Here is a 25,317-nt window from a genome sequence, read left to right on the forward strand (position 1 = left end):
GTGACTGACTTTTTGCTTTTGAATTAGTAAATTTAACTAAAAAATTCGTAGAAATAACTATATATTAGTAAAATTTACTAATTCAAAAGCAAAAAGTCAGTCACTAATTCAAATTAGTAAAGATTTTTACTAATTCTAATTTAGAGAGTGGTCAGGGATTTTTATTAAAAGTACTAAAAAAATTTAAATGTTTATAACTTATAAGAAATGGAATGTTTGTGTCTTTTTGTTTGCCTCATAAACTATAAAATTACCAAGAATTCTAAAAATTATTTAATTTTTAAAATTTTTTCTATTTCTGACAATAATTTATTTTAAATAACTTAATTCTATTGGAGAACTGCCATAACGTTATTACTTATAAACTATAAACTATCTTAATAAATATTAAAATTCTTTCCAGAAATTCAATTATTTTCAAACAATTTTTTTTCCCTTCAAAATTTGAATTATCTTTATGTATAGCAAAATTCAATTATTATCAAAAATACCAATATTCATCACAAGAATTCAATTATTTTCAAAATTAATAAAATTCTTCGCAGAAATTCAATTATTTACAAAAAAAAAACTATAAAAAATTGTCCTCAACATTTCAATTATCTTTATAAATGAATAGCAAAATTCTTCGAAAAAATTCAATTACTTTCAGGAATTTTAATAAAATTCATGGCAAAATTCAATTATTTTCATAAATAATAGTATTTATCACAAGAATTCAATTATATTCAGAAATTAAAAAAAAAATTTTCTAAATATTTCAATTATCTTTATAAATAAGTAGCAAAATTCTTCGACAAGATTCAATTATTTTCATAAATAATAGTATTCATCAAAAGAATTCAATTATTTTTATAAATAATAGTATTCATCACAAGTAAGAATTCAATTATTTTCAAAAATTAAAAAAACATTTCTCGTCAACATTTTAATTATCTTTATAAATCGCAAAATTCTTCGCTGAAATTCAATTATATTTAAAAATTTTTATAAATATCATTGTAAAATTCAATTATTTTCATATATATATATAACAATATTCACCTCAAGAATTCAATAATTTTAGTAAAATTTCCCCAAAGAATTAAATTATTAAACAAAAATTTTGATAATATTCTTCATGAACATGAACATTTTTTATAAATAAAAAACCTAAATTTTACGCAGAAATTCAATTACTAAAAATAGAATTTGCACAAATTTTTTCGAAAAATTTAAATGTTTTGAAATTTGGCATTAAATTCTTCGTAGTAATTCAATTATTTTCATAAATTTGAAAAATTTTTTCAGGGATTTAATTATTTTCATAAATAATAAAAACATTCGGAGGAATTCAATTATTAAAAAAAAAATTTGAATAAATTTTTTCGAAAAAAAGTCAATTGTTTAAAACTTTTTTATAAAATTCTTCGCAAAAATTCAATTATTTTCGAAAATAATAAAACTCATTGTAAAATTTTAATTATTTTTAATACAATTTTAATTGAATTCCTCGAAAACTGTAATTATTTATAAAATTTTTATTAAAATTAGTCGAAAGAATTTAATTATTTAAAAATTTTGTGATAAAATTATGCGTAAGAATTCAATTTTAATTTTAATTTTAAGAATTAATTCAATTTGAATTTTAAAAAACATTTAATTATTCAATAAATTATCTATGTTTGTATTTAAATAATTGAATTCTCGTAAAATTTTGTAATAAAAATTGATTTAAAAATTAATTACAGTTAAAGTTTTAGATAATAATTGAATTTTGAAAAAGTTACTAATAATTGTACTTTTTAGAAATAACTGAATTTCGTAAAGATTTCAACTTAAAACATTTGAAAATTTGAATTTTCTAATTTTCTAATGTGTATTTAATTGAAAAAATTCCGAATAATCGAAATTTTGTAAAATTGAATTATAAAAAAAAAGAATTTGAAAAATTTTCAAAAGAACTTGTTTATAAAACAATAATTTTATTCCTCGATCATTAAAAAAAAGATGATAGGACCGAGTGATAAAATAATTGATTTATATAATAAGAATATAGTTACTGTAATTTTTGTAAAATTATTTTCATCATTTCATATTCATTATTATTTTATAGAATTTTTAACTGAAATTCTTCTTTAAATCAATTATTTTAATAATTTTTGAAAAGGTTCTTCTGAGCATTTTCAAATCCATTTATTTACAATTCAATTTTTCGAAATTTTGATTATTCGGAATTTCTGCAATTAAATATATATATACATTAGAAAATAAGAAGTTTAAATAATTTCAAAAATTGGAATTAAAGTACGTATGTTATTAAAATTCTTCTAAAGTTCTGCAATGAATTTTATCATTTATGGAAAATAATTGAATTTTTGCAAAGAATTATATTAAATTGTTCTAATATTTGAATTTATGAGGAAAATTTTTAGTAGTTTAGAAAATAATTGAATTTTTTCGAAGAATTGTCCGCAAATCAGGGAAAAGTCAGGGAATAACAAAGTTAAATTTTTTTTGATAACCCTGGTTTTGTTTCGCATTTAAGTTTATGTTATTCAGTGGTCACGTGACCAGTAAAGTATATGGGACACGTGACCAGTGAATAACATGACCTTAAGACGATTTTTTACAAAAGACATTTGTATCTTAAAATGCATCTACTCTAGTTCAATCTTTTGAATATTTCAAAATAATAATATTTAAAAATAGTTGAAAAATGAGTAAAATTTGTAAAAAAAATTTTTGTCATGTATGGGAAAGAGATTATAATAAGTTAAAATAAGAGGAGAGAAAGAGTAGATATTGGCGAGACGAAGAAAGATGATTGCGCTCGATTCTCTCCTATCTTAAGATCTATCTGAATAATAACGCGTGTACGACAACATGTCAAATTATACAGAACCCGCGACACACGGACAAGCACATTTAAACACCAACACTAATGGCATTTTGCGTGCACGCGTGCACAAGTGCGTGTTGTGTGTCGTTGTCGTATCGGCGGACGACATGTGTTAGCGGTGCCAGCGGCAACAACGTTACACAATTTTATAATTGCGAGTAATATAACCGGATGTACATACATACTTACATACTCTCAAAATACTCATTCGAATATTATATTATATTGATCGGTGAATTTGTGTTTTATAAACCTTCAACGTTCATCAGCAAATGCGAAAATTTAATCACAGCTGTAGGGAATTTATTCAAAAACAGGTGTCCAGACATTTTTCTGGTCAATTTAAAGTTTTCTTTTTTTTATTTGCATGAGATATTTGCTTGAGATTCGTAAGTCCAGAATGCAGATTTAAGACTTTTTTTTACAAAAGAAATTTTTGTCTTTTTTTAATGTAGAAGCTTCTTGTTTTTTCAGTGAAATTTGAAAAGAAAATTAATTAGTTGCTTTTTTTAAAAAAAATAAAAAATATCGTTCACTATATGACGCGAATTACGTGATAGTTATTAATTCCTCGCACTTTCTCAAGTTTTTACAGTGCGGTCGTGCCTTATTTGCTATACCTGACCGGTGACAATAAAATCACAGGTCCCAGTGATCATGATGGATTACTTGGCTTGATATCGTGCCGTGTGCTAGTATATAACTTACACAATTACGAGCTACAAATTCTCTACTTTGACTTTAAGATTTCGCTATACTACTTCCTTTCAAACTCCCCCTCCCCCCCCCACCACCATTGCAGCGAGTTTTTTTTTCCTAGGAAAATGATATTCCACACATAATAACTGCAATTAATTTATAACTACAGTAAATAGAAGTTTATAAAACAACTTTCTTTATTCTACTATATACAAAGTATGGAAAACACGCATAGGTTTGGAAAACAAAAAAAAAATGTGGAATTTCCGCATTTAATTTTTCTTGGAAAAATTGTGCATAATTGTGTTTCAGAAAATATTTCTTGTGCTGATAATGAATTCTTATATGGTACGTTTTTTATATTTGTGATGTATGTGATGAGTTGCTCTGGAAAAAGGGATTTAAGTAGCAAAAATTTATATACAGGGTTGCCACAGGTCAGGGAATTTAGGAAAAAGTCAGGGAAAATAAAATTGGTCAGGAAAATCAGGGAAAAGTCAGGGATTTTTATTAAAAGTACTGGAAAAAAATTAAATTTTTAGAATTCATAAAAACATTCTGAATTTTGGTATCTTTTTTGTTTGTCCACAGGAATTAAGATTTTTTTTAAATTTGAATGTAAAACCTATTAAAATTCAATTATTTATAAAAATTGAGTATGCAACTCTTCAAAAATTCAATTATTTTTTTCATTTTTAAGCAAAATTTTTCCTCAAAAATCAAAATAATTTACAAATAATTTTATATAAGTTTTTTAAGAATAAAATTATTTTCATAATATAGATGAATTTCAAAATATGTTTCAATTTGAAATTTTATAAAATTTCTATTTAGAATGAATTTAATTAGAAATTTTAAAAATCTTAGATTTTTGAAAAATTTTAATAATTCACATTCTTCTGAAATTTGTTAAATTTTTTAATGTAATATTTACTTAATTATTAAAAACAATAGATTTATAGAAGAATTTTAGGTTAAAATACTAAAAAAAAGTTGAATTTTTGAAAAGTTACAAATCATTGGAAAAATTCAATTTTTTCAAACTTTTTTTTTTTTAATTCTCGTTAAAATTTTAATAATCTGTATAAATAATTAAATTCTTATATGAAATTCAATTATTTTCAAAAATTTTAATAAAATTCTTGGCAAAATTTCAATTATTGTAAGAAATGTTCCTCAATTCAATGATTTTCAATATCTATTCTATTCTATCTATTTTTCTATTATAATAAAGTTTTCCAAAAAAATTCAATATTATTTAAAAAAAATTTTGATAAAATTCTACGCAAACATATAATTATTTTCATAAATAATAAAAATTTCACAGGAATTCAATTATTTAATTTTTTATAATTCAATTATTTTCATAAATGATAAAACTTTTTTACAGTGATTCCATTATTTCCATAAATAATAAAATTCTTTTTAGAAATTCAATTATTTTTAGAAATAATAAAACTTATAGCATTATTTTAATTATTTTTAATATGCAATTTTAATTGAAATCCTCGAAAAATCTAATTACACTTAAAAATTTTATTAAAATTTATCGAAAGAATTCAATTATTTAAAAATTTCTTGATAAAATTCTTGATGTGAATTCAATTTTAAAAATTGAATATTAAAAAAATTACATATTTTATAATTTTTTGAGAATAATTAAATTTTAAATTGAAATATTTGAAATTATCTTTATAAATGAATAACAAAATCCAATTATTTTCAGGAATGTTAATAAAATTCATTGCAAAATTCAATTATTTTCAAAAATAGGTACCAATATTCATCACAAGAATTCAATTATTGTATAAATTAATAAAATTCGTCGCAGAAATTTAATTATTTTCAAAAAATTTATAAAAAATTGGCCACACATTTCAATTATCCTATATAAAGGAATAGCAAAATTCTTCGACAAAATTCAATTACTTTTAAGAATTTTAATAAAAATAATTGCAAAATTTAATTATTTTCACAAGTATTCATTACAATAATTTAATTATTTTCAAAAGTATTTTAAAAAATTTTAATAAAATTCATGATAAAATTTTAATTATTTTCAAACATTTTTCTTAATTCAATAATTTTCAACATTCTACTATTTTAATCAAAGTTTTCAATAGAATTTAATTATTAAACTATAATTTTGATAATATTCTACACAAACATTTAATTATTTTCTAAACAAAAAAAAAATTTCACAGGAATTCAATTATTTAAAATAGAATTTCCATAAATAACAATATGCATCACAAGAATTCAATTATTTTCAAAAAATTTTCTTCATTCAATAATTTGTATATAATATTATGATAATAAAATTTCCCAAAATAATCCAATTATTTAAAAACAATTTTGACAAAGTTCTACACGAATATTAAATTATTTTCTCAAGCATAACTCGAAAAATGAAATTATTTTTAAAATTTTTATTAAAATTCGTCGAAAGAATTTAATTATTTAAAAATTTGTTAATAAAATTATATGTAAGAATTCAATTTTAAGAAAAATTCAATTATTCAATAAAGAATCTATGTTTGTATTTAAATAATTGAATTCTCGTAACATTTTCTAATAAAAATTGATTCAAAAATTAATTTCAGTTAAAGTTTTAGAAAATAATTGAATTTTTGGAGAAGTTACTAATAATTGCAATTTTGTAAAAGTATGAAATTAAAATTTTTCAAAATCTGAATTTTTCATACTTTGAATTAAAAATTCTATACGCAACTAATTTTTTTTGAAAAAATTTAATTAAATTTTTTTAAAACTATTTGAAGTTTTTATTTTCTAATATCTTTTTAATTGGAGAATTTCCCAATAATCGAAATTTCGTAAAGTTGAATTGTAAAATTGTATTTTAAAATTCTCAAAGAACTTTTTCAAAAATTATCAAAAATAATTGATTTAAAGAAGAATTTTAGTTTAAATTTCTAGATAATAATAATTGAATTGAAATGGTGAAAATAATTTTGAAGAAGTTACAGTAATAATATTCTTATAATATAAAATAATGATTCTGTCATCTTTAATTTATATAAAACATGAAGAAGTCGATCACTCCGAGTCGAAGACTCGGAGTTATCGATATCTTCATGTTTTATAATAATATTCTTATAATTGAATTTTAAAAGGTTTGAATTTGAAATTTTGAACATTTTAGTTCTCATGGAAAAATAATAATTAAATATTTATTCAAAAATGAAGTTATTGGTGTTTTTGAATACTTTTTCAATTAAGGAAATTTGTAAATAAATGTAGTAGAACATTTTTTTTGAGTATATAATCATTTTTAGAGTGAATCAGAATATTTTTTAATATAAGGAAAAAAGTGAAAACCTTGTCTGTAAAGTGTAAATCAGGGAAAATGAGGAAAAATCAATAACAGTTTCGGTGTAATAAAAGCAAGAGGAGTCAATCTTCAGTCTTATACCAAAAAGTGTAAAATAATTTATCAAAATTATGAACGCAACTTAAAATTTTTTGTCCCTTTCCTTGAGAGCGCGTGACATGCAACGTTAAATACATTGTATAACAATCTTGTAACGATTGTATCATTAGAATTAATTTTCCGAAAAGCAATTATAACTGGAGCTGTAATTAAATATTCAGTTGTACAAGTTTTCCGTTGCGCATTTAATTTCATTACTTTATTAACTTAATTGTTTGTGTATACTTAGCTCAAGAATGTGAATAGAGCTGTAAATTATCATACACACAGACACATAAAAAAAAATTTAGATGACTTAAATCTTTTCATTAATAAAATATCACTCATTTACATTTGCAATATGTAATTAATTTTGTGCTTTATTTATGTTTCATGTTTGTCCTTGGCAATCTTGCTTCAATCGACAGTATGTAAGTACAATATTATATCGTTTTTTTTTCCTCTCTTTTTTTTTTATTACGTTGAGCTGAATGTCATTATTCGCCGATTAAACCGTCCTGAGAGTGATGCAAAACAAACTAGTTGCCAACAGTGTTTCCCGTTTATCGCCTTAATTACTTTTGTCGCGAATTAATTCTCTCTCTTTAATCTGTAAACTATATGTTTACATCTATCCTTGAATATATTTACATAAAAGTTTATATAAAACACGGGATATTTTTAATATTACGATTTACGGTTTCTTATTTTAGAAAAAGGAGGAAAATTTTTGTAAATGTTAAATTGAAATCGTGACTAAAGTTTATGTTCTTGAATTTGGTGCGGAGGGTGGAGATATTCGGAGATTGTTTTTGTTGTAATTATAATAGTAAGTATTTTGGTGTAAGGTAGGTGGATTTAAAATTTAAATTACTCATATTCTTGAAATATAATGTTGTGGAATAAAATAATATTCTAAGAATTGGACTTGTGCCTCCTTTTCTGAAAACGAATTATGGTCATCATTACATAAGGAGAGGCTCGAAAGTATCAGTATTTTCTCGTCGATCATAATAGCGTTCGATCCGGCTATTAGCAGTACGACGATGCGGAGCCAAGGAGTATGGATATATGATTTTTGAGCGATTTCCCTGGGTTTATATTCGAAACGATAAAATGGATAAAATGCGGCCATGGGCACCGCACATTTCAATTACGTGGCGGTGTCGGCCTCTTGATGTGCCCTGCCGCGCTCATTATGAGGAATATGATATAGCTCGTGCTAGAGGTGTTTTCAGTCTCGGGTGCTGTTGTTGTGCTGCTACCTCTCGATCGTTACACACTGATTTCAAAAAGCAGCCACCTGTACACTGGTTTACATGAACTCTAGGGGTGAAAGGGGAAGAGAAAGGTCAGGGAACCAGATTAAGTTCAAACGCCGCCGATTGAAAGATCCAATCTGATTGACGTTCATAAGACTCAATCTTCAACTTTTACTCATATAATGGAAGCCATAAACGTTTCACCGTTCAGGCATTGAACACAACCGCTTCACTTTATTTTAGAATTGTGAGATAAAAACCCCTGGGAATCGTTTTCTTGTAACATCATAATTGCAATTTTTTTTTATATTTTTATTGTCTATATATTATCTATCGTAGATTATCTGTATATTAAGTAGCAGGGCTCGAAGCAGTGAAAGTATTTAAAACTACTGACTTTATGGACCAAAAATTAAAAATTACGGACCATCTGACAAAAATAGAATCAGGCCGAATCAAAAAAGAGAACATTTTACTTAAAACTAGAAATTCAATTTTTCATAGTTCTATAAAACATGAAGAAATCGATAACTCCGAGTAATAAAATAACTTCGACTTGAAGTCATCGATTTCTTCATGTTTTATAATAATTATTAATAAAAATAATTTATAATAATTAAAATCATCAATTCAATTATTATTGCTAAGAATTTAAAACTATTCTTCGATTATTTTTTTAAATTTTCGAAAAAATTCTTTGACAATTTTCAAATTAATTTCTTCACAATATTCAATTTTACGAAATTTCAATTATTCGTAAATTCTTTAATTAAATAAATATTAGAAAATAAAAACTAAAAATAATATTAAAAAAATTCAAATTAAACTTTTTCAAAAAAAATTAATTACGAAATTCAATTATTTTTTAGAATTCATGCTTTTAATATTCAATTATTATCTAAAATTTTTAATAAAATTCATTTTTATGAAATAAAAATCAATTTTTATTAGAAAATTCTACTAGAATTCAATTATTTAAATACAAATTTAAATGTAAAAATGCAAATAAATAATTTATTGAAGAATTGAACGTTTCTTAAAATTCAATTCCAATAAAAAGTCGTTATCAACAAATTTTCAAATAATTGAATTCTTTTGACGAATTTTAATAAAATTTTTAAGAATAATTTACTTTTTTCGAGAAATTTGATGAAAATTGTATTAAAAATAATTGAAATTCTGCATTGCATTTTATATTATTTATGAAAATAATTGAATTCTTGCGAAGAATTTTATTAAAATTTTTAAAAATAATTTAATTTTTATAAAAAATTAACAGGAATTCAATTATTTTTTTAATAATTTTAATAAAATTTTTTGCATAAATTAAAAATAACAAAATTCTTAGCAAATCTTCAATTACTTTCAGAAATTTTAATAAAAATTTTCGCAAGAATTTAAATATTTTCGTAAAATAATAAAAATCTTTGCAGAGATTCAATTATTTTCAAAAGTCTTAATAAAATTCTTCGCAAGAATTCAATTATTTTCACAAATATCAGAATTTTAGCAGAAATTCAAACATTTAAAAAAGTTTTGATAAAACTTTTTTTTTTTGTAGAAATTCAATTATTTTTAAGACAATTTTAAAAAAAGGCCTCGATAAAATTCAATTATTTTTAAAATTTTAATGAAATTCTTCGAAAGAATTCAATTATTATAATCTAAGATTTTAACTGAAATCTATTTTTAAATCAATGTTTATGAGAAATTTCTACAAGAATTCAATTATTTAAATACAAAAATAAATAAATAGTAATAAATATAGTAATAAATAATAATAAATAATTTATTGAATAATTGAATGTTTCTTGAAATTCAATTCCTCTTAAAAATTTTATTACCAAATTTTTAAATAATTAAATTCTTTGGACGAATTTTAATAAAATTTTTAAGAATTTTTTCGAGGAATTCGATTAAAATTCTATTGAAAATAATTGAATTCCTGAAAAGAATTTTATTATTTACGAAAATAATTGAATCCCCGTAAAAATTTTATTATTTATGAAAATAGTTAATTGATTGCGAAGAAATTTTATAAAAAAAATTTGTTATTAATGAAATTCTTGATAAATTTTTATTATTTTTTAAAAATAATTAAAAGTTTTTGTAGAATTTTATTACAATTTTTTTAAATAATTAAATTCTTCTGGTAAATTTTATGAAAATAGTAGATATTGAACAATATTTAATTTTTGTACAGAATATTAATACTTTTGAAAATAATTGAAATTTTGCAATTGATTTTATTAAAATTTTTGATAATTATTGAATTTTATTACTTTAGAAAATAATTGAATTCGTGTGATAAATATTTTGTTAATTATGAAAATAATTGAAATTTTTTAATGAATTTTATTAAAATTTTGGAGAATAATTCAATTTTGTCAAAGAATTTTTTTATTTATTTATAGAGATGATTTAGATGATGACCTTTTTTACATTTTTTCAAAATAATTGAATTTCGGAGAAGAATTTTAATATTTCTAAAGATAATTGAAATTTTGACGAGAATTGTTAAACATTTTTGAACATAATTGAATTTCTGCGAAGAATTTTATTACTTTTAAAAATAATTGAATTCTGCAATCATTTGTAATTTCTCTAAAATTCTCTAAATTATATCGTACAATTTACGAACTTTTCATCCTTTTTGAATGAAATTACGGAGTTTACGGACCTTTTTCTCAAAAAACGGACTTTTACGGACTTGAAGCAAAGTTACGGACCTTTTCTGGATTTACGGACCTACTTCGAGCCCTAATAGAAAATAATTAAAAAAAAAAGAAGAGAAGAAGAAGAATATTCAAATAAGAAAAATGATTGACAATTTTGGAGAGGAATTTGAGGAATTTACGATGCTATTACAAAACATCGTAGAGGATGGAGAGAATTACAGTTGCAGTTGCGAATCCGGGTATGGACCATGGACCATGTGGTCCAGTCCAGGGGCATATACGTCGAGCTTTGGGCTTGGGGTTAATTCAGTGCCGTGATGCACGACCGACGACGAACAGCGGCTGACCACGACCACACGCCAGCTGCCCAATCCGGTCGAGTAACCCGCAAAAATCTCCGTGCATTGCATCACACCCCCAACATAGCTTGGCTAGTTGGTTAGATGTTGCGTCCATCGATTCATCTCTTCCTGTACTACTAGATGTTGACCAGAAAATTATTCAACAATTTCTTCATCATTACAAGTAAGTTTTTGAAACGAATATTTCGATAAATTTTAAATTTTACCCACGCTGAAGAAAGGAGAAGAAAATAATTATATTGTTTTTCCCCTTGTACTTTTCTTCGATTTTCCTCTTTTTAAAATTATTATCGTACGTCGGTAAAATAAAAAACTGCACGAAATTACCAGTGTCATAGTTTATATTTTAACCGTTAAAGCGCTGTCTATATGTCCTATAATTTTTTACCGTGAACCTTTTATTTCAAATCGTGGCACAAATTATAAACTAAGAGAAATTTGTCTAAACTTCAGAGCTTGAACTAGGTCCGTAAATCCCGTAAAGGTTCGTAAATTCGCTTGAAGTCCGTAAAAGTCAGTTTTTTTTAAAAAGGTCCGTAATTTGAATGAAAAAGGACAAAAAGTTCGTAAATTGTACGATATAATTTGAAAATTTTAGAGAAATTAAAAATGATTGCAGAAATTCAATTATTTTCAGAAGTAATAAAATCCTTTGCAAAACTTCAATTATGTACAAAATTTTTTAAAAATTCTCGTCAAAATTTGAATTATCTTTTGAAATAATAACATTTTTCTCCAAAATCCAATTATTTTTGAAAATTTTAATAAAATTCTTGGCAAAATTTCAATTATTTTCAAACAATTTCCTGAATTCAACGATATCTAATATTTTAATAAAATTTTCCAAAAGAATTCAATTATTTAAAACAAATTTTGATAAAATTCTACGAAAAAAAATTTCATAGGATTTCAATTATTTACAAGTTTGTTAAAAATTTCTTCGCAAATTATTCAATTATTTTCATAAATAAAATTTTTACAGGGATTCAATTATTTTCGTGAATAATAAAATTTTTACAGGGATTCAATTATTTTTGTAAATAATAAAATTCTTTCTAGGAATTCAATTATTTTCATAAATAATAAAACTCATTCCAGAATTTCAATTATTTTTAATACCATTTTAATCGAATACCTCGAAAACTGTAATTATTTTTAAAAATGTTATTACAATTCGTCAAAAAGAATTCAATTATTTCAAAATTTATTTATAAAAATTCTTTATGAGAATTCAAGTTTAAAAACCATGCAATTATTCAATAAATTTTTTTTTTAATTTAAATAATTGAATTCTAGTAGAATTATCTAATAAAAATTGATTTAAGAACAAATTTGACTTAAAATTTTAGATTATAATTGAATATTAAAAGCATTAGTGCGTGAATTTTAAGAAATAATTGAATTTTGAAAAGGTTTCAAATTAGAAACTTTGAAAATTTAAAATTTTGTGAAATTCAACTGAAAATAATTCAATTTGTTAAAGAATTTTATTAAAAACTTTTTAACAAATCGAATTTTTCAAAGTATTTTAATTTAATAATTGATAAACAGTTGAATTTTATAAAGAGTCACATTCTAATGTATTCATGTTTCTTAGTGCGAAGATTAATAATTAAAACTTTTATTAGTTAATTTAAAAAAATCTACACACTTAAAATTTTTTAATAACATTTGAATATTCGCAAAGTTTTTTTCAAAATTTTGAAAAATAAGGTTTTTGAAAATTTTTAATTCTATTGTTTCAAGGTAATTGAATTTTTAGAAACAAATAATTGAAACTTTTTGAAATAATTGAAATTTCTTTACATTCTATTAAAAATAATAATTAAATTTAATTATTATTTAATTATTTATTTATTTAATTTAAATTTTATATTTAAATTTTTCGAAAATAATTAAGGGAAGTTTCACTGTAAAAATTAAATTAGAGCTGATTTTGGTATTAAAATAGAACCAAATTACGATTTAGTACCAAAATTCGTACTAAATTAGTACCTTTCTTTTTACAGTGTTGTCACCGTAATTATAATTTTATTTTTAAAAATTTCTTTGCAATATTTATTTATTTAATTTTATTTATTTCATTTAAACGGGTTTACCAAAATATATATTCAATTATTTAAATTATTCAAAATATATTCAATTATTTTCATAAATAGTAAAACTCATTGCAGAATTTCAATTATTTTTAATATAATTTTAAATTTTTAATCAAATTTCTTGAAAAATATCATTATTCTTAAAAATTTTATTAAAATTCGTCGAAAGAAAGAATTCAATTATTTCTAGAAACTGTAAAAAAATTCTTCTTAAGAATTCAATTATTTCCATAAATAGCAAAATTCTTCAGATTTACTAAATTCATTGAATATTATTTTTAAAAAAATTCTTCACAAGAATTCAATTATTCTCATAAATTTCCATAAAATTCTAAAAAACAATTCAATTATTTTCAAAAGTAATAAAATTCTTCGCAAAAGTTCAGTTATTAAAAATTTTTTGATAAAATTCTTCATGGGAATTAAATTTTCAGAAACATTCAATTATTCAATAAATTATTAATTTTTGTATTTAAATAATATTGAATTCTCGTTGAAATTTCTGATAAAAATTGATTTAAAAATTAATTTCAGTTAAAATTTGAGATAATAATTGAATATTAAAAGCAATATAGCTTAAATTTTTACAAATAATTGAATTTTGTAATTAATTTTATTGAAAAAGTTTAATTGCGTATTTTTTTAATATTATTAGAAGTTTTTATTTTCTAATATATATTTAATTGAGGAATTTACGATTAATTGAAATTTTGTAAAATTGAATATTGTAAACAAATGGATTAGAAAATTGTCAAAGAACTTTTTCGAAAATTATTAAAAATAATCGATTTAAAGAAGAATTTTAGTTAAAAATTTTTGAAAATAATAATTAAATTAATAATTATTTTATCACTGGGCCATCTTTAATTATTATAAAACATGAAGAAATTGATGACTCCGAGTCGAAGACTCGGAGTTATCGATATCTTCATGTTTTATAGTTACACTGAAAAAAAATTTATTTGATTCAAATAACCGATTAATTGACTCCAATAAATATTATTTGATTCAAGTAAATATTTAATTGATAATAGTCAATTATTTAAATCAAATAATTTTTTTTTCAGTGTATGAAAAATTTAATTTATAATTTTAAGTAAACGATCTCTTATTTGACTCGGACTGATTATATATTTTTGTCAGTAATTTTTCATTTTTGGTCCGTGAAACTTTGGTCTGAAACTTGAAGTATCAGACTTTTTTTTTGTAAAGTAAAGATAAAAATTCCATTTTCGTTCGGGAGTTTACTTTAAAGAGTCCCTACGATGCGAAAAGAAAGAAAACAGTATCGATCACGTATTGATTGTAAATAAAGGCTAAATCCTTCACACAGTCGAAATTCAATTGATATTCAAAGTTTGATTTTACTTTCATGGCTCCATCAAATCAGAAAGAAGAACAATCACAAAAGTGCCATCGGGTAAAGAATACGAAAGTCTCGTGAATTACAAAAGAATCAAGGACAAAAAACTGAGAGAAACATTATACACAAAGGATAAAAAAAAGAAAAAAAGAAAAGGTATAATATCGATTACGCTGACTAGACAGGAATTGAATGTTTCGCACGTTCAACTATTAACAAGTGAATCACAAGTTATTAGTAGTCATCGACAGTACAATCGTGACGGCGTCGTCACAACAAGATAATGATGATAATGATGATGATGATGTTCGATGACTGTTCGAAAGCATGGCACGTTTCATATTCTCTTATATATATTTTTTTTTTATAGCTTTGTCCTTTTCTTTTGCTCTGGGAATTCTATTGATCATCGAATGTGGTTATCGTTCATGGGGTCGCATACACAACTCGACATTTAATGCAATTACAACAGCGTTCAAGTGTGAACGTGAAGAAAATTCCGATAATACCTCACGCAATTAAATACCTGCGACTTGAAAATTCCAAGGAGAGGGGAGAGGGGGTTGGGTTTGCATTAAGTGCGAACTCCCAAGTCTTGATATATACACTCACTAAATATCAACTTCCGGCAAACGTGAAGGATTAATGCATAAGATGGACTTCTCTCTCATCGCGAAAGGGATTCGAAATTCAATACATTCAACGACCACCATGACGAACACGATTTTTTGGAAAACTTCCGCCCGTCAAATCTACAACTCGAATCTTTCAATTTGTCAGATACATGATTGGAATTTAAATTCTTCAACGTGAGAATAATTTTCACCGACTCGTCCCACTGTTTAAGAATCAGGTTAGTGTCTCAATAACTAAAATCTCAAGTTAGCGTCGACGCTCAGCGTCAAAAAAATTGTTCCCAAGATAAAAAGTTCAATATTTATTTCAGAGCCTTTTTTTAAAACCTTTGTAAAGTTTCGTTTTTCGACGCTCAACGCCGACGCTAACTTTTCACGGACCTCGAATATTTAAATAGTAAAGTTTAATCATTAGTAATTTGATCGCATTCGATTAAAAAGAATATAAATCGATAAAAAAGTTATCCTTAATTTTTATGACTATCCTAAATTAATAAATTTTCAACTTTTGTTGAAAAAGCAGCGTGTGGAGTATGTAACGTGACAAGACTTTAAGTCTTGTGAACCTTAGGGCAGCAGTCTTATACTGGATCGTCGTCGCTCTTCCCGTGGGAAAGGATAGAATAGAATGCCTTATTGGTCAAAAAACTCTCAATGCATATTGTGGTCTTTTAATTGACCCCAAGATCGTCGCAAGAAGAGTCTTCTTCTTCTCTCTCTTTCTCTCTACCTCTCTTTCTCTTTTGCTGTGTCTACCTAATGGTCCTTTTCCTTTCCCAGCTTCGATGATTTCATAAATACTTTAGTAATTGCAGTAATCCCAGTAAATCTAGAATTATCCTCAATTTACCGCTACGCAATTTTACGCGTGATAATAGAAGTGATTTTTTTAATTAAGCGAAAATCAGGTTTTATTTTTCGTTCGTTTCATATTTTGCGACTTAATAGCGTAGTCGTTTATATTTTAAATTAAATGCTTCATACTGGAAAATCAATTCATTTATTTTCATCATTATGCGGCTGGAAAAATAGTTCCAATCGTCGATTTGTTTCGAAAAATCTTCTTGCCTTCAAGGAGAAGAAATTATAGGTTTTGTTTATGATACAGAAAAAAATAGTTTTCCTATTGATTTTTATTTTAATTTTTGTATTTATGATATTGATTTGATTGAAGTAATTTGTTTTTGTATCTCGACCAAAACAAACATTACTCGGGGTTGCCACGCAACTTGGAAAACCTGGAAATCTCAAGGAATTTTATAAACCTTGAAAAATCCTGGAAAAGTCAGGGAATTTTGATCAGAGTCCTGGAAAATTATTATTTTCTAAAGATATTGTGCTTATTCTTGAAATCTAATTTTTCTTAAATATTTCAAAATTAATTAAATTTTAAAAGAGTTGCGTTTACAATTTTCATAAATAGATAAACTTCAAAAGATTTTAATTTGCAAATTTTTAAATTTTCAATTTAGAATGAATTAATTAAATAATAAAAATTTCACAGGAATTCTATTATTTACAAACTCTCTATACATTTCTTCACAATAATTCAATTATTTTCATAAATAAACCAATTTTTTTACAGGGATTCAATTATTTTCATGAATAATCAAAAACTTTATAGGTTTTAATTTATTTTCATAAATAATAAAACTCATCACAGAATTTCAATTATTTTTAATACAAATTTTAATGGAAATTCTTGAAAAATGTAATTAAATATAATTATTCTTAAAAATTAAAATTTGTCTCAAGAATTCAATTATTTTCAAAAGTAATAAAATTCTTCGTGCAGAAATTTAATTATGTTCAAAAATTTTTTTTAAATTCTCCTAAAAATTTCAATTATCCTTATAAGTAATAAAATTTTTCTTTAGAATTCAATTATTTTCAAAACTTTTAATAAAATTCTTGGCAAAATTTCAATTATTTTCAAAAACTTTTCTTAATTTAATCAAATTTTTTACAGAGATTCAATTATTTTTAATACAATTCTAATCTAATTTTACAAAAAATAAAATTATTATTGAAATTCGTCAAATTCTTTAAATGAGAGTTCAATTTTAAAAAACATTCAATTTATAAATTGAAATACTAATAAATTATTTATTTTTGTATCTTAAATAATTGAATTCTCGTAGAATTTTCTAATAAAAGTTGATTTAAATATGAATTTCAGTTAAAATTTTAGATAATTCAATTATTTTAACAAACTTTTGATAAAATTATTCTCAAAAATTCAATTATTTTTATAAATAATAAAATGTTTACAGGAATTCAATTATTTTCAATACAATTGTCATAATATTTTTCGAAAGAAATCTATTATTTAAAATATTTGAATGGAACTCTTCAAAATAAATCAATTATTTTCAAAAGTTTAGATAGAATTTTGTTTAAAAAATTCAATTATTTACAGTGCAATTTTAATTGAATTCCTCGAAAGAATTTTTAGACACATAATTAAATTTTAAAAAGGTTTCAAAAATTATTAAAAATAATTAATTTAAAGAAGAAGTTTAGTTAAAAATTTTAGAAAATAATAATTGAATAATTGAAATGATGGAAATAATTTTGAAGAAGTTAAGTTACAATATTTTAGTAATAATTAAATTTTAAAAGAAAATTTTTATTGTTATTTTTTATTGTAGGTTTTTACTTTAAAATAATACTATTAAGGTTTTGAATAATTTCATTCAAAAATTTCTATAAAAAAATTATTCTATTGTGGAAGAATTACAATTTTAATTTTTAGAAATAGTTCAATTTCAAAAAGGCTTTACATCTGAATATTTAAAGCATTTATAGCATTAGTTTTTAGAAATAATTGATTTTTGAAAGAGTTTCAAATTAAAATCTTTGGAAATTTGAATTTTTCATACTAATAATTCTGTAGAATTAATTTTTTTGAAAAAGTCTAATTCAATTTAATTTTTAAATTATTCAAATTTATTTTCTAAAATATATTTTCAATTGAAGAATTTTAAAATAATAAAAATTTCGTAAAATTGAATTGTGAACAGATGGATTTGAAAGTTTTGAAGAAACTTTTTTAAAAATTATTAAAAATAGATAATTAAAAAATAAATATTTAAAGAAGAATTTTATTTGAAAATTACTGTAGAACTTAATAATTTAATTAAAATGATGAAAATAATTTCGAAAAAGTTAGAGTAACAATATAACAATTTTTTATAAGTCGTTTAATTTCAAAAAGGTTTGAATTTGAAATTTTTGAAAATTTTAATTCTTATGATAAAATTACATGATGACTAAATATTTATTTAAAAAAAATAAATATAACAATACGGAATACAATATTATATGAAAGTTCCTTGTATATTTGTAAAAATTTATTAGAATTATTTAATTTTGTAAAATATAAGTGTAGTTTTAAAAACCTGGAAAAATTTTTTTTTTAACTTTTAAACTTTTTTTAACTTGGAAAACCCTGAAAAGTCAAGGAATTTGAATGATCTACGAGTTTCGAACGTTCAAATGAACGAAACACTTTTTATTAGAAATATTTTTATAAATTACTGTTCGCAATAAAAATTAAAAACTTAAATTTTACACTTAGAAACTTTATAATTCATTTTTTTATATCGACAAAAAATTATTGTAATAAATATTGAAATTAAAGAAGAAATAAATAAATTTCGTTCATTTGAAGTGAACTATAACTTTAGAATCATGAATTTGAAATGAGCAAAAACGTGGCAACCCTGATTACTTTTTGCTTCTTGGAAACCTTTTTCAGTGCGCAATCACAAATTGAGTGATTTTTGTAGATTACAAGAAGTCTATCCTCAGGGTTCCGTTTAATCTAGAATAACAGGATGGTGTTAATTTTTTGTTGTTATCATTAAAGGAGAATAAAAGTTTGCAGAAGAATGTGGAAAAAGTGGCGCATTTGATAATCCGATTAAAGGGAAAAGTGGAGCTAGCTAATGGACCAGATAAAGTGCTTCTGGTTTAAAAAGACTGGACGTTCAGGTAGGCAACCTTGTCATGGTCAACTGGAATTGTTAAAGCTCCTCATAAATGGACCGATTACAGCAAGATCGTTATGGTTCATTGTCGGCAAAGTTGCGGCCTCGCTTAGTGACAGCGATAGTCCATTCGGCCAAGCATTGTTACACTTTCACGGTATAATTACCGTATCCAATGTGTCTTCTCTGTTATGTGATCTTGTCAAGAGGATACAATTTTTGAACTGATACAAGAGGGTACAATTTTTTTTAAAGAAAAGAAAATAAAGCAAACAATGGTCTCGACAATGGTAGAGGCACAATGCTGAGAAAGTACTGTCTCTCCGCAACCGAAATCCAATTTGCATGAACTAGAGTCGCAGTGGACAAGCAGTAAGGTAATTGGTAAACAGTGGAGGGATTAGAGCAAGACCCAGTTAAGTTTGCCTATTTCGCCTCGTTGAACGTCAAACTCAACGAATCTGGACTGATCCTCTAAATTGCAAGTGTCTTGAGATCTTACAGAAGGACTCCATCAAGTTTCAAAGCTCTGTTTCTCGGTAAGAAAATTTTAATTACTTAAGTCAATTAGCTATAGTGTTTGGGTCTCTCAAAAACATTAAATTGGACCCACAATTGCTTTTAAAACTTGACATACAGCCACCAGTGTGTTAAATTATTATCAAAATGGAAATCTCTCCTTCTCTCTTATCTTGAGAACATTAACTCACTAAAGGCAAAAGGTTTCTTATTAATTGAAGTGAAGCTTAAATCGTTGAAAAAGAATGTTATTCCCGCGGAAGGAGTTTTGCATAAAACACATCTTCCGAAACGGCCATGACTATCCCATGCTGCGGGAAAGAGGATAAGAAGGAGAAGAAGAAGACGAAGAACGTACGCAACGCACCCACAAAGGACCGCGCTCGCGGCAGATACGATCTGCATGCAGATACGAGCATACTAATCTCTTCAAGAAAGCTCACCCTCCCACTCTTCTTTGTCTCTCTTTCTCTCTCTCTTTCTCTCTCTCTCTCTTTTGCCGGAGGAAATCGCTTTCTTTTGTTGTGCACAGTATCTCTCTATGAAATACATTGGTGTCTGCGAGGCTTGTCTGACTCTGGAACGATTCAATATTATTTCTATATTATTCATTACCGCCTTCTCCATATAAACATATATACCAGGCATTTTGGTATCCCGCGAGGAAGTAGCTGAACCGACCACAATTCATTCCCACCGCTTGCTTAAAATCAAAATCCCCCCATGAATTGCGCGAAAAGTACGAGTCGACTGCACACATACCTTCTAAATTATTTATGGCTAATAATCGTTATTTATGAATTTTCAGAAACATGTTCACGAACTTGTCGGAGACTCGCCAGCAAAACGGAGCGAGAGAGGCCATGCTAGATCATTTCTTTTTCACTGATGTAATCTCATCCAGCGGGTACTATTCAACCTTTTCTCAATGAAATACTCATTCACCTCACTTAAATCAATATTAAGGTATATGATTTTTAAATCTGCAATACATTTTTTTTCGAGTATAGGTAGTATTTGAATAAGAAGTATGGGTATATGAAGCATGGGAATTATCTCCCAAGTATTCCAATTTAGTAACAAGTAGATTTATACCTAGTTTTTGATTAGATAATTTTTTTTTAACTAACAGTTTTTTTAAAATATTTTAGCCTATGAAAACTTGGACTCATTCTGAGAGTTAGAAATAAATAAGGGACAAAATTATCTTGATTCAACAAATGGTCAAACTTTTCTTCTTGCTTCCGTGGCTTCTATTACGACTGATCAGTGTTTTAGAGTACTTCTACTGTGAGTAATTAATTTCTTTATTTTAGGGTTACAACAAAAATTTAATTTTGTTTTTCCCTGATTACTAAAATTTTGACTTTTTCCCTGACCCTAAAGAATATTTTGACCCACTCTAAAAATGATTAGATACTCAAAATAATTTATGCTATAATGCTCTTAATGTTTACTTATTATCTAAAATTTTAACTGAAATTAATTTTTAAATCAATTTTAATTAGAAATTTCTACAAGAATTCAATATTTAAATACATAACTAAATTTAATTTAATTTAATTATTTCTAAAAATTCCAACTATAAAAACTTCTAATTTAATTTCTAAATTTTATCGTAAACTTCATTTTTAAATCAATTCTCATTAGAAAATTCTTTGAGAATTCAATTATTTAAATAAAAAAATAAATAATTGATGAAACAATTGTAGATTTCTAAAATTAAATTTTTATAAAGAATTTTATAAAATTTTCAAAAATAATTGAATTAAAAATAAATTAAAAATAAATTATTAAATTAGTAAAAATATTACTAATTTGAATTAGTAAAAATATTACTAATTTGAATTAGTAAAAATATTTACTAATTTGAATTAGTGACTGAGTTTTTGCTTTTGAATTGGTAAATTTTACTAACAAATAGTAATTTCTACAAATTTATTAGTAAATTTTACTAATTCAAAAGCAAAAATTTCCAAAAATAATTATATTTTTCAAGGAATACAATTAAAATTGAATTGAACATAATTTTTGCAAAGAATTATATCAATTTTTTTTAAATATTTCATAATTTTAAACTCATGAGGAAAAATTTTATTATTTTTCAAAATAATTGAATTTTTTCTAAGAATTTTTATTTCATTTCTATTTAATTTTTTGAGGAAAAATTTTAGTAGTTTTGAAAATAATAATTGAATTTTTTATTAAAAAAGTTGAAAGAAATTAATTATTTTCAACTTTTTTAATAAAAAATTCTAGAAAGAAGTCAATAATTTTCTAGAAATTCAATAAAAATTGCATTGAAAAAAAATTAATTTCTTATAAAAATATTTTATCGAAATTATTAAAAATAATTGATTTTTTTTAAAACTTTGTCAAAATTTTTATCGAAATTGTTAAAAATAATTGATTTCTATTGGAAACCTTCGTTACAATTTTTCTATATAATTGAATTTATTTCGAGAAAATTTAAGAAAATAGCAGATATTAAAAATAATTGAATTTTTTCGATGTATTTAATTAATTAATATTCAATTATTTTCACAAATAATAGAATATTCTGTCGAAGAATTTTAATAAAATTTTTATAAATAATTGAATTATTGAGGAATACTTACAATTAAAATTGTATTGAAAATAATTGAAATCCTGCGAAGAATTTTATCATTTGTGAAAATAATTTAATTTTTGCAAAGAATTATATTACATTGTTCTAATATTTGAATTTCTGAGGAAGAATTTTAGTATACTTTTGAAAATAATTGAATTTTTTCGAATAATTTTTAATTAAATTGAAATTTTTGAAAAAAAATTCTTTCGAAGAATTTTATTAATATTTTTAAAAATAATTGAATTACTTCGAGGAATGTTATTAAAATGGTACTAAAGATAATTGAGTTTATGCGATGAATTTTATCATTTATGGAAATTAATTAAATTCTTTCCAGGAATTCAATTAATATTGCACTGGAAATAATTGAATTATTTTAACAAATTCTATCCATTCAAATATTTTAAATAATTTATTTCATTGAAAAAATTTTATGAAAATTGTATTGAAAATAATTGAATTCCTGTGAAAATTTTATTATTTACAAAAATAATCGAATACCTGTGAAAATTTTAATATTTATAAAAATAATTGAATTCTTGTGAAAATTTTATTTATTTATGAAAATAATTAAATTCCTGTGAAAATTTTATTGTTTAAAAAAATAACTGAATTCTAGTGAAAATTTTATTATTTAAAACTATAATTGAATTTTTGCGAATAATTCTATCGAAAATTTGTTAAAATAATTGAATACTTTTGGAGAATTTTTAAAAACAATTGAAATTTTGACAAGAATTTTATTAAAATTTTTGAAAAGAATTGAATTTAGGAGAAGAATTTTATTATTTACAAAGATAATTGAAAATTCGACAAGATTTTTTTTTTTTTTGAATGTAATTGAATTTCTGCGAAGAAATTTATTACTTTTGATAATAATTGAATTTGTACAATCATTTGTAACTTCTTAAAATTTCTTTTTTCTTAGTGTTTTTAACTAATTTCAGAAGAATTTTAATTATTAACATTTTTCCAAAATCCAAGTTCTTTAAAATTTTTATTAAATTCATTTAGAATAGAAATTTTATTAAATTTCAAATTGAAACATTTTGAAATTCATCTGCATTATGAAAATAATTTAATTCTTAAAAAACTTGAATAAAATTATTTGTACATTCTTTTGAGGAACAATTTTTTTTAAAAATTAAAAAAGTAATTGAATTTTTACAGAGTTGCTTTTTTTTAAATTGCGTAATTTTTATAAATAATTTAATTTTAATAAGTTTTAAATTCAAGATTTTTAAAAATCTTAATTCCTGTGGATAAATGTGATTACGAGAGAAAGGACCTAACATTTCTAATTATTAAAAATCAAAATAAGATTTCAATGAATATTTGAATCTACTGAAGATTTAAATATAATTATTTTGTATAAAAGTTGATTCTCTTTGTCTATTTTCACTTTAAAAATTACAAATAAAACCTCAAATTTGTTTACGTTAGGTCCTTTCTCTCATGAAGGGTCACTAAATATTTTAAATCATTATAAGTATTTATTAGAAAAAAATTATTTCGAATAATTTTGCATTTGAAGAAATTCACATAAAATGTAATAGAAAGTATTTAATTAAAATTTAAATGTACCAATTTAGTTAAAATCAAAAAGCATTTAATTAAAATACAAATAAGAGAATTAAAAATTAGAAGAAAATTGCATAAACTGAATTTGAAAATAATGAAAGGTAATTAAATTGAATTAATTATAATGATAGAATTTCGAGCAAGAGTTGAATCTGATTTATAAAAAGAAGTTGAGGTTTAGAGAGTGGATTTACATTTTGGAACACGACTCAGGGTTCTCAGGAGCTGAGCTGCTGCTGTAAGGGTAGTTTCAATTTCGTAACGCCAATCCAATCATGTAAATCAGGACTGGCATTATTAGTGGTAGCAATCGAACTCTCTCCTATGGCATGGAGGGCCGACCGGATCGAGGACGATGCAAGGATAGTGGCATCCAACTAATCCTAGGTTTACCTAATCGCCTACTATCTTCCTATCCTCTTCTCTCTCTTCCTCTTTCTCTTCATGAACCCTCTATGGCCGCAACAATTCCGGGCGTACAAAGCGGCTTACAGTTTCACCCCCTTCCCACTGTGCAAAGCTCTATTCCAACAGCCTGATCGATCAGTCGACCTGCATCAATCGCAGGATGCAGTATCGTTAGTTAAATTACCTTCACAGCTTCTAAATTGACGGTAAATGCTGCAATAACTAAATAAATTCCACTCACTCATTTTCCTAAACTGCAAAAAACAAAATTTACTTTTATTTATTATGCAAACTGCTCTCTAAATTTCAATTAGTAAAAATATTTACTAAGAAATTTGTAAAAATTACTACTCATTAGTAAAATTTACTAATTCAAAAGCAAAAACTCAGTCACTAATTCTACTTAGTAAATATTTTTACTATTTCAAATTTGGAGAGTTTTCAAGAAAATTATTAAAAATTTTAAAAATAATTATATTTTCCAAGGAATACAATTAAAATTGTAATTGTAATTTATGAAAAATTAAAATTGTATTGAACATAATTGTTGGAAAGAATTAGGTATATCAATTTTTTAAATATTTCAATTTTAAACACATGAGGAAAAATTTATTATTATTTATATTACTATTTGCATAGTCTCCAGTCTCCACCCTTTAGCAAAAAAAGTCAAAAATTCGAAAAACCGAATTTCTTAAAATTCAACATTTTTTCTTCCCATTTACTGCATTAGGTTCATTATTTTTGGGCTCTTCAAAAATACTTTACTTGCTTAATAGTCTCAACCATTTGGTAAA

General features: G+C 23.7%; 1 protein-coding gene across 3 annotated transcripts in view; it reads left to right on the forward strand.

The window, feature by feature from the left end:
- The window catches only part of LOC122507464 (ankyrin repeat domain-containing protein SOWAHB), a 229,485-nt gene that overhangs the window by 165,733 nt on the left and 38,435 nt on the right, over positions 1 to 25,317 (forward strand). For all 3 annotated transcript variants that reach the window (XM_043620195.1, XM_043620187.1, XM_043620203.1), the window contains one exon: positions 7,439 to 7,441. In XM_043620195.1, coding sequence (XP_043476130.1) covers positions 7,439 to 7,441 — 3 coding nt within the window. The remainder of the gene's footprint in view (positions 1 to 7,438; positions 7,442 to 25,317) is intronic.

Source organism: Leptopilina heterotoma, unplaced genomic scaffold (assembly GCF_015476425.1).
Source record: "Leptopilina heterotoma isolate Lh14 unplaced genomic scaffold, ASM1547642v1 Lhet_114, whole genome shotgun sequence".
Classification (NCBI taxonomy): domain Eukaryota; kingdom Metazoa; phylum Arthropoda; class Insecta; order Hymenoptera; family Figitidae; genus Leptopilina; species Leptopilina heterotoma.